Genomic DNA, 10,777 nt, shown 5'->3' on the forward strand with positions numbered 1-10,777 from the left:
TAATTTACAATAATAACAAGATTTTGATCTGTTATGGAAAGATTGGCTTGTTGAGGTGGCCATGTTTCACCGGGCGCAATATTGCTAGATAACAGAAAAACGTACATGGAAGCCAGACATGGCGTAGAAAATAAATCATGAAGTACCAAAGATGTCAAAGAATGTATTGTAACAACTAATAATAGACCACTGCAAAGTTTTGTGATGCATACAAACAAATTTTTAAACAAAAGAATACAATAAATACAGAAAAATAGTGTTACATCAATACAAATCCACAAGCCATACCAGATAAAGAGCATTACCATTTTATACCTTCCCTATAGTATACGCCAAAATTAAGAAAATTACACAATACTCATTGTATGGCAGCAACGCAAAGGCCTTATTCGTGTATGAGAGCTATCTAAGTTCCTCCATTTGATAGCCATATATAATCAGTTCTCTTGACAGGTCCATCTCTTCTCCACTCGAAGAACCCAGAATCCCAAGTGGAAAATTTATAAAATGAAGACAAGCCGCTGGAACAGAATTAAGTAAACAACAAAGTATCAATTTGCATTAGAACTTCGACTTTTCCGTCCAAACAAAAGAAGCTTTCTAAACCCTTTGGTAGCTTTAGGAGAGTTTTCCTCACTGTTCCATTTCTTCCTAGAGTAGATTGCTTCTGAGATCATTCCATCACTTGGTGGTGGGGTAGAGATTTCTATCTCTGAAATTTCATGAGGGACAGGTATGTTATCAGTCGCTGTACCATTATTCTCTTCAAATTTCACAGTAGAAACAATCGAATTTTTGTAACGTGATGCTGGCATAGGATGTAGACTCATTTCAGGAATCTGTTTTGTGTCATATTCATTAAGATCTGGAGCTTCCTTGGTTAATCTTTCAGCATTACCTATAAAGTGATCCTTCTGTTCGGAGTGAACTTTGGTAGACATAGATGAATCCAAGTTGACTGAACCTGCATTGCAGCTTCTGTCATCTAAGGCATCTCCTTTTGCAATCAAATTTCCTTCATTCTTCTCGGTTAAAGATGTAGAGTGGAAAGCCTTAGTTTTTTCTAACTCATTACTGGTTTGACCAGGTTGTGTTACATGCACAGCTGTAGATTTTATGGGCAATGCTTCTATGGCTTCTGTGACATCTTTTACCTGGACGTCAGATTCAGAAGAAAGTGTGCGATTCAAATTCTTTCCGTCCTTTTCTGAAGCTTTAGCTTTGTTCAGACTCGGTTTCTTATCCACGGCATGAGGAACCTTTTGTGATACGATAGTTGTGGCTACACCATTTGTCTTAACAGATTGCTTTACAGATTGGCCTTTATTTGATTGAGTTGTCAACACCTTTTGAGTAGTCCTTGCAGTTGCAAGGCGTTCGATGGTGGCACTCCGGAGTACAGGCACTGGCTTATTTGATTTCTTAGCATCTTGGACCTTCTCATTCCTAATGGAAGATATGGCAGTTTTGCTTTCTGCTGAAACCCTCTTAGGTGCTGCTGTATTAGACCCTCTGGAAGCACTCCTTTCAGCAATTCTCCTCTGGCGTTCAAGTAGTAACTCCTCCTTCTTCCTCCTATTCTCTTCCTCCTATTGTTAAGAATTGAGAAAATAAAAAGAATGAATTCAGTGAGAGTGATGGTAAAATCGTGACAACAAAAAAGATTCTTGAAGTTCTGGGATGTCCCAAGAAAATGGATGAATTCCATTTTGTTTGGAAAGCTACAGTTATACAGTCCCAACAGCTTGATGAGGTTCAGATAAATAATGAAACCTTCAATAGAGGATAGAGCATAGAAGTTTGTCAACATACCATCTCAAATTTGCTCTTGTGGACTGTGCTTTTGCTTACAGAAGGTGGTTTCCTGCTCCTTGATAAGATATCAGATCTGCTCTTAGCCAAAGAACCATTTACAGCTTTAGACCTTGCTTCCTTACCTAAAACCTTTTCCCCAGGAACTCCATTCCTGGCCTTAGATTTAGAAGGCTGCTTAACACCCTCAGAATCATTTGTTTCATTGTCAGGATTCTTTTTATTGGCTTCAATTGATGCAATATTGTTATCATAATCCATTTCCAGAGTCCATGAGGCCACTGCTTGGTCCACAGCTGAATCACGTTCAAGCACCATGTAAAGGTCATCTGGCTCATAGGCATTGAAAGATTCAGACTTCTTGTGCAAAATTTCAGGCATGCCATTTCGATATTGAGTAGCTTCAACAATTTCAGGAACAATGGTTATATCAGTCCTTAACTGGGAATCAAACTGATCTGCTACTGATCGATCTTGAACCATGAAAGAATCATCAATTAGGACATCTTTCTTATTTTTCTCAGCATGAGAAGAGTTGACCTCTGAAGATGAAGAATAAACCCCATCAAGCAAAATGGGATCTTTGCTGTCATCCAGATTCCTTGATATGTTTGGTTGGTTGCTGACATACCAATCCCCTTCCTCGGGACATTTGACTCTGGAAGATTCATTGGCACAGTCAGAAAGAGTAGCATGGGAGGTCTTCCTTAGTTCTTCAGTTCTCTCCAAAAACAGTACTTCCTCATATGTGCTATCCTTTTTCCTAATAACTGGGGCAACATTATCACCATTCTCAAAGTATTCAACTTGAGTTCTACTCTCATTACCCATATCCCTTTTTGTCACAACAAAAGAATCACTTGAAACAGCTTGTTGCTTTGTCACCTTCTCTTTTTCCAGGTTAAGTGCTGATGCATTTCCCTCATCAAAGTTCTTAATAGACATGTATTCCTCCTGATTTTGTACGGAATGAAGTTCTGCATCAAAAGTACTTGGTTCCTCTTGTCTCAAGAGAAGATTTTGGAAAGCATCCCAGCTGTTATTTTTCTTCTCTCCTTCAGAATTACTTACATGCTTAGTTTCTTGATCACCGGACTTACCACGACCTTGTTTCTTGTGACGCCGTGAAGTTGGTTTATGTATCCTCTCCAAAGACCCAACTGCTTCCTCCACCTGCTGTTTGAGGGAATCTTCATCGAATCCATTCTCATCAGATGAAGTTACATGAGAGGCGCTTCCTGATTCTTCATCTCTCTTAGAGGTTATATAATTGATATTGCGAATGACAACCTTTCTTGAGGATTTCCTCCCATGCATCTTCTTATGCAGCTGCTCTGTTGAAGAGTTCTTTTTCCCATTCTGCATATGTTCATCTGACTCACTCTCATAACTTGACTCGCTTTGCTCGGTGGATCCATCTTGCTCTGAGGTTTCCAATACTTTTCCATGAGAATGTTTCTTTTTACTCCTGCGAGACTTATGATTCCAACGATCATCAGATTCCCGATCAACAAGACGACCAGAATCTTCCACATTTGAAGGCCATTTCATATTCCCTGCAAAATATGGAGGGCGAACCTGCATACCAGGAAATAGGTAACCCTGATATGGGTGCATCTGTTGAAAAACAGGACCTTGAAAATTATGCATGTACTGAGGAGGAAGATGGTTTGGCCATGACATTGGCACTTGAGCCTTCCCATCCATAGATGTTGTCTGAGGTGGTGTTTGTAAACCATTATCTGCACATTTAAAATACCAAAGATGTGTCACTCAAAAGTCCACGGAAGGTAGTAATGTCATATTCACAAAAACAATACAGCTAATGTGGAAACAGAGCTATGCAGTCAAACATTGCTACTTTTATTCAGAGTAGATCACGAATCAAAAAGGAGATATAGTGAGTTGTGAAATATTCAACCATACCCTGGTTCGCATCCAAACTTCCATGACTAGTAGTTGAGTCAGAGACTGATGGATCGAAGGAGGCATTTGGTTTTCCATCAGAAAAACCATTGCGGTTAACATTTATGGTGATATTCGGATTAGGGTTATTATCTTCTCCAGCAAGTATGATTCCAGAAGTTCCAATGTATGGCAGTTCTGGTTGAGGTAAGGTTTGCATTGCTGCTATTTCATCCATCCAAAGCCTATCTTCATTCTTTTGTTTGCAGAGCTCCACAAAGTTTATGCATGCTTCCCTGAAAGGAACCAGAAACAGACTTTACTCTGTTAAAAAGGTTATACATCCCATGAACCACCGAAAGGCAAAGAGAAAAAGGCCACAAAAAAGAAAAGGAAAGGAAAGACAAAAAAAAAAAAAAAAAAAAAAAAAAAAAAAAAAAAAAGATGTGTTGTAACATAATTTAAACGGATACTCTAGTTTTACTCACAAAGAAATATGCATCTAAAAAACCAAGAAGAGATTTTTACTTCATAGAAAAGTTCCTTAGGAAAGGATAGACATACCGACATGATTTGTCATATAGTACAAAACAATTGACTATTCATGTTAATGAAATTCCAAGAGTTCAAATTAATCTCATTTTCGTTTCCATGAAGACTAAGTCATTCTAGGCAACACATTTTCCTAATCCTACCTTAAACGTGAAGCCCCAAAAGCATCAGCAAAATATATAAGATCATCAATATAGTCTGGTTCAAATCCAGCAACTAAAGCACGAGCATAAGCCATTGCTTGCTCTTTGCAGAGCACAGCCCTCCGAGTTTCCAAAACACGTTGAAGACGAACCCTGTCCATTATTTGCAGCTGAACAATCAATGGATGAGAATATAGATGTGTTGTAACCAAATGTGTACTTGTGCATATTTGTGTATGAGAAATTGGAAAACATAATAAATTACTTGGAATTCTCTTCTGGTACAGCATTGGTGGCTCCATTGGCTTCACCCTTCAACTAAATTCACCATCACAGTAGAAATGTCTACATTATCTCCAAGAACTTGAAAAAACAAACATCATTGTCCACTCTATTTAGAAATAATTGGCAAAAATTAGACATACCTTGGACGAGGTTGTTGTCTTAGAGAGGTTCCCATCACCAGCTGATACATTTTTGTTTTCAAGGAAGAAGACAGAAAATTAGTTATAACTTGAGCTGTTAAAGGGATAATCAAAGATCCATAATTTACTGTTAATATTTTTGCTTAGATTAAGATCTGACTAAATGACAAATATAAAAAATACCAAGATTTGGTCAGTCAATTATATTTAAATTATATATCAACTTCATCCCAAATTGATTTTACAAAGCCAAATCAGTCTTAAAGCAAGATAAAAATTTTCAAATTTATCTGTATGCAAAAAGAGATTGAATAAATATATACATTCAGCCTCTATCGCACTGCTTGTCAATTCATTAGATTGAATTGAATTCTCTATCTGCACAATCTCCTTCTCAATGGTCACAAATCTCTCAAGAAGTTCTGGTGTGGTAACAAATCTCACAAATCTGAAACAATCAATCAAAACAATGATAACTGTAGCAAATTATCAATAACAATACGCTAACGAACACATTGAAACTTGAACAAATATTGACTAAAGTTAATCTTAATAGATTTACCTTTGCAGAGTGGCTTTCGTGAACCATGAAGCACCTGAGCCCGAGGGACGAAGAGTTATAGAGTACCCACCTTTGGAAATCTGATCTTTGGCGCATTTAAGGTGCAATAGAAACGGTTCCAGAAGCCCCGACGCCAATTTCTCGTTAGCACCCCCAGGAGCGAAGATCACCAGGTCACATCTAATCCAAAATGAAGCACAATTCAATCAAATTTCACCGATTTTTAGCATAAACCCAAAAAAAATAAAAAATAAAAAGTTCCAATTTTTAGCATAAACCCAGAAGAAAGATTCAATTTTTAGCATAAGTTAGTGAAGAAAATACCTGGTTCTGGTTGGAGTAAGTTGGAAAAGAACATGGTCAAGACGAGTCCTGGAGTCCATTATCAGTTTGCGAAAGAGTTGCAAGCGAGAAACAGAGATAAAAGGCAGCAGAGAGAGAGAGAGAGAGAGAGAGAGAGAGAGAGAGAGAGAGAAAGAGGGGGTTTCAGGAATTCATGATCTCATCCGAAACAACATTGGCTTCGGAGAATTCCCACAGGATATTTTCTCGGAATGTGCCTACTTGGAATGGAATCGAATAGAAAGAGAGAGAGAAAATGTGCCAGCGAAAGGTGATGAAGCTGGGGCACACGGAGAAGTTGAGGGAGAGAGACTTTTTTTAGATGGTCTGTGAAGGTGGGTCCCGCCTGAAAATTTTGCCGACAGACAAACACACAACTCTCAAGTCCAACTCTCTCCTTGCTCAGTCTCACACGCTCCCATATCCTTTTAGAGATTATTCAAAAAAGTGTTTCCTGTAATTGCCTTCAGTAACAGAGAGAGAGAGAGAGAGAGAGAGTGAGTGAGTCAGTGGGGCAGAGCAACGGAGTGTGTGGTTGAGAAGTCGGTTTGTTTTCCATTTTTATTTTGTTTTTTCCTAGGCTTGTGAATGAAGAGAGCAGTAAGTATTAACCATTGCCAAGCAAAGCAATGCTTTCTTTTCTCTTTGTGTATGTGTGTATCTCACTCCTACATAATAAATTACAGATAGATATATTATATACACATTAGGGGTGTGAGTGAGTGAGTGAAAAGCATTGCCTTTATCAGTTTTTGCTGTCAAAACTCTTCATGGCTTCAACTGTAATAGAGTGAAGAAGAGGGCAAAGAATAATCAACAGTCATTGCTGATAAAAAATTATTTATTTTTCCACGCCGCCCAAATATTAATTTCCACCTCACATTTTTTCCGACCTTTTTTGTTTTTTTGTTTTTTTTTTTGTTTTTTTTGTTTTTTTTTTTTCTGTGTGTTGGGAAAGCATGTTGGCTAACCTTAGCCAATTTGATAGATCACATCTAATGGCAAAACCATAAATTTTTGTAGGAAAGTTTAATAGCAAAAACACTATTAAGGTTATGAGTTAGATATAGATCCAAAATATAAATAAAAATAAAAATTGGTGAAAGACCCCAAAAAAAATATATATATATATTAGATGTCAGATTTCCGGCCGGAATATCCCCCAAAAAAAAAATAAAAAAAAAATTCCATTTGTTAAAGCAAAGAGAAAAGGAAGCTACAAATAAAAGTGGAATAAAAAAAAAAAAAAAGTGTCTCGTCTTGGCAAATCCATGCATTAAAGACATTGTTAGAGATATTGTAGCATATAATATATGAACGTAGGTAGATGGCTTCCATTACATGGGTTCTTTCTTTTGTGAAAAAATTGCGAGAAAGAATTTTGTTTTGCTTTCTCTTTTGGTTCTGAGATATAGTAATTGCTATTTATTTATTTATTATATTTTTAAAAAATTATAACAAAATGACATATTAATAAATTTATTCCAATGTAAGTTCCATATATCCAAAATATCAAAATCAATTAAGGATTAGAAAAAACATTTCTTAAAAAATACTCATAGACTAGAGATATTGGTTTCCAATTGTGGATAGAATTTCAATGATTCCATCTGCCTAAAAAGCCATGATAATAGGCTTGACCTTTTGGTTTTCTTACATAATCATATGTAAACATTAAGTAAATAGTTAGAAAGCCTCTCTACCCACTGTAGGGAGGGTCTCAATGATTGAGCTTGATTAGAGTCTTTACGTCTCACTTTCATTGATGTACTTGCAGTTTCCCATCATTAAACCAAAATTAATTTATTAAATTTTATAAAATTAGATATTAATAATCATATATTTAATGGGTTTTTTTTTTTTTTTTTTTTTTTTTTGCTTTCAGAACAGTTTGCATTAATTTATCCTCAGGAATATATATACCTAACGAGCAAATTATTTGTAGCAATCACATGGCCAGCTTCTTTGACATTACCCAAACAATTTAATCTAGTTTCTTTAACTTCAAACTTTTGAAGTGCATATCCTACAAATTTGGTATCAAAGACCATCTGCATTTAGTTTGGTCAATAAAAAAATAATAATTTTGAGACTCTAAATTGCTTGGCTAACCTTGATCATTATAATCTTCTAATGAGTCTGACTGAAGGAAACTAATTAACATCAATAATAATTTCTGCTTTTGGATTGTTTTGGCATCCACGAGAAGACTAGAACAAATAGACTGCCGACGTTTCAAACACAGATATTCACCAGATAATAACAACGCTTCTTTCTCTTAGGGGGGGGAAAAAAAAAGTTTAATATTCTTATAAAATATAAATCACAATATATTTGAATAAAAATCATCATAGATAGTTAAACAAGTGATCGATTTGGGATATTATTTGAGCTTTTATATTGAGGCACCTTGAATAACAGCACTATTAAGTGCTCCAAATTAGGATCTTCAAAGGTGGGCTTCTGTGTACCTCCTTTTTTATTATTATTATTTTTTAAGTTATATGTACCTCCTTTAATTAGCCTTTGCTTGAAGAGTAAAGAATAAGGAATAAAAAATAAAATCTAAAATGAAAGGGAAAAAAAAGGAAAAGAAAACAAAAACTCACATGTTTTTGTAAAAAATTTCAAGATTGTAGAATTTATTTATTTATTTTTTCTATTTTATACACGTATTTTTTTTTCTTTTTTTTTTTTTCTCCACATCAAATGTTTAAGTGGATGCTACGCAGGGACACAAGGGTATGCTATGATTTGAGTAGGCATAAACATCACAAATTAAGGCAGGCAAAGCGTCCCTTTTAAATTTGTACTAGTTAGTCCAATAAAATTGCAAGCTTATATAAAATGTTACACTACCAAAAAAAAAAAAAAAAAAAAAAGAGTGGTTGGATTGAGAAAGTCCAAATAATGAAAAAGTAATGTACCCTACCTTAGCTGGATATAGTTTGACACTTTGTCTTTGATGATTATGAACCAACACCCATCTCACCCATGGACAGCACCGGGTCCATTTTTCTGTTCTCTTTTTTGTTTTCTTTTGATCAATCATTTTGATTTGAATATCCTAACAACCATCACCATTAAACACCCAAAAAACCTCCAAAATTAATCGCACATGACCCACAATAATAATCTCATCAATCTCTTTGGATCCTAAGATGTGAAATCTTAGCTAATTAAGCATATATATAATGTAACCTTTGTATACTTTTTATTCCTTTTACTAATAAGCAAAAAGTGATTTTCTATAAATTTCATTCACCTCCGTTCAGAATATGGTCAAGTACCAAGAATATGATTCACCAAAGTGTAAAAATGACCTTGATTAATGATTTTGCAAAAGGTTGACCTATAGTTGTACGTGCGAGCATTTTGCATAAACAGATGCAAATTATTCCAAGAATTTTCTCGGTTGACTTGTAACTCATATTAAAAGATTTTGTGGCATTCATAGAATGTTCGTCGTGTTCAATAACCACCACTAATTCTTAGTTCTTGCTTCCAATTTAATCAATGTGATATAGACTGTACAACAAGATTTACATTAATTAATTTTATTCGGATCCAAATAGCTAGTAACTTTTTTTTTTCAAAAAAAAAAAAAAAAAAGAGGAAAGAAATTCTAAAGGTATCATATCTTGAATAACATAGGATTCCCAAATTATTTTATGTTTAATTTGAATTTTTAAAACTATGAAGGATTTGAGCATAACAGAAAGTTCAAATCCCAAATTGTATGCATAATTTTTTATCCTAAACAGTCAACGGTTTGAGATACCAATGAGGTATAGTCTTCTGGCATTATTCGTTCTTTAAACACGATCTCTATCTGTCATTTTTTTTTTTTTTGAAACTTTTTTTTTCATCTGGGAAGTTGATTAATTTGGAATGTAAAATTCCCATTTTGAAATCAACAATTATATTTCTTTAAAAAAAAAAAAACAAAAGATAAAAAAGAAAAAAGAAAAAAATAAATCAATAATCCTAAAGTTGTCATCAAATTGATGGGCCAAAATCGCATTAAAAATTCAAAGTGCTGGTCTCTACCTAGACTGGACCAGAGATCAGTGAGCCCAACATGATGAGAAAAGGCAATGGACCATCAGCAGTGACCCAAAAAAGCGTTTGGATGGCTCATAAAAACATGATCGTCATTCATCAATCATCAGCATCCATGTCCATGTGATACTAATAACCAAGCATTTTGATTGTGGAACACTAAACCTTGTGAGCTATTTTTCACCACTTCCACTGCCCTCTCCATTTTCATGTGACCCTTCCCTTATACGCCCTGTGATACACTTCAATATCTTTATCTTCCACCTCATCCCTCCTCCATTATATGTATATAATACTAATCCTTCACCACCAATTGACACTTTATCTATCTATATATATATATACTAATTTGGAAAGCCTAAAGAGAGACACAAAACAACATGGGGATTTCTTTCATTGCAGCATTCCTTGCCGTTCTCCTCTTCATTCCAGCTAGTGTGTTTTCACAACACGTTCATACATGTAAGCTCAAAAGCTTCTAATTTTATATGCATTGCATTTTCCATATCTATAGAGAATGTTGATCCACAGTTTTAAAATTTTGATTTAAACTAACATGATATCAGAATACCTATCATTTGTTTAATTATATTTCAAAACATTGACGGTTTTGACAGTCCATGATAACAATGGCGAAAATACACCATGGAATGAGACAAAAGAGAACATTGGAAGCAAGAAGAAGAATAGTGGGCAAAATGATCAAGTGACCAAGAGAAGCCATCCACTACAAGTTGCTGCAGGGTCCAGATTGCCTGACTGCTCTCATGCATGTGGATCCTGCATACCATGCCGATTAGTGATGGTTAGGTTTCTATGTGCCTCACTCACTACTCAATCTGAAACCTGCCCTATTTCCTATAGATGTATGTGTAATGGAAAATATTATCCCGTTCCATAAACCAACCCCCAATCCCCCTCCCCTTCCCTCCCCCCACAACGCAAAAAAAAAAAAAAAAAAAAAAAAAAAGGTT

General features: G+C 35.3%; 1 protein-coding gene and 1 long non-coding RNA gene across 3 annotated transcripts; one reads left to right on the forward strand and one right to left on the reverse strand.

The window, feature by feature from the left end:
• Positions 1-154: 154 nt before the first annotated feature.
• LOC107432429 (COP1-interacting protein 7) lies at positions 155-6,388 on the reverse strand. 2 transcript variants are annotated; one of them, XM_048465093.2, is made up of 9 exons: positions 5,724-6,388; positions 5,400-5,579; positions 5,161-5,285; positions 4,838-4,878; positions 4,678-4,730; positions 4,413-4,565; positions 3,739-4,013; positions 1,813-3,554; positions 155-1,589 (listed from the first exon to the last, which is right to left on the reverse strand). In XM_048465093.2, the coding sequence occupies exons 1-9, from the start codon at positions 5,780-5,782 to the stop codon at positions 552-554; spliced, it is 3,666 nt and encodes a 1,221-aa protein (XP_048321050.2). In that variant the 5' UTR covers positions 5,783-6,388; the 3' UTR covers positions 155-551. The 2 variants fall into 2 exon arrangements, with proteins under 2 accessions (XP_048321050.2, XP_048321051.2); XM_048465094.2 differs by lacking the exons at positions 5,161-5,285; positions 5,400-5,579; positions 5,724-6,388 and having other exon boundaries at positions 4,413-4,582; positions 4,838-4,884.
• A 3,766-nt stretch (positions 6,389-10,154) lies between these two features.
• LOC132800087 (uncharacterized) lies at positions 10,155-10,777 on the forward strand. Its single transcript, XR_009634989.1, has 2 exons — positions 10,155-10,265; positions 10,421-10,777. It is a non-coding gene; the product is annotated as an uncharacterized LOC132800087 (long non-coding RNA).

This window comes from Ziziphus jujuba, chromosome 11 (genome assembly GCF_031755915.1).
Source record: "Ziziphus jujuba cultivar Dongzao chromosome 11, ASM3175591v1".
Classification (NCBI taxonomy): Eukaryota; Viridiplantae; Streptophyta; class Magnoliopsida; order Rosales; family Rhamnaceae; genus Ziziphus; species Ziziphus jujuba.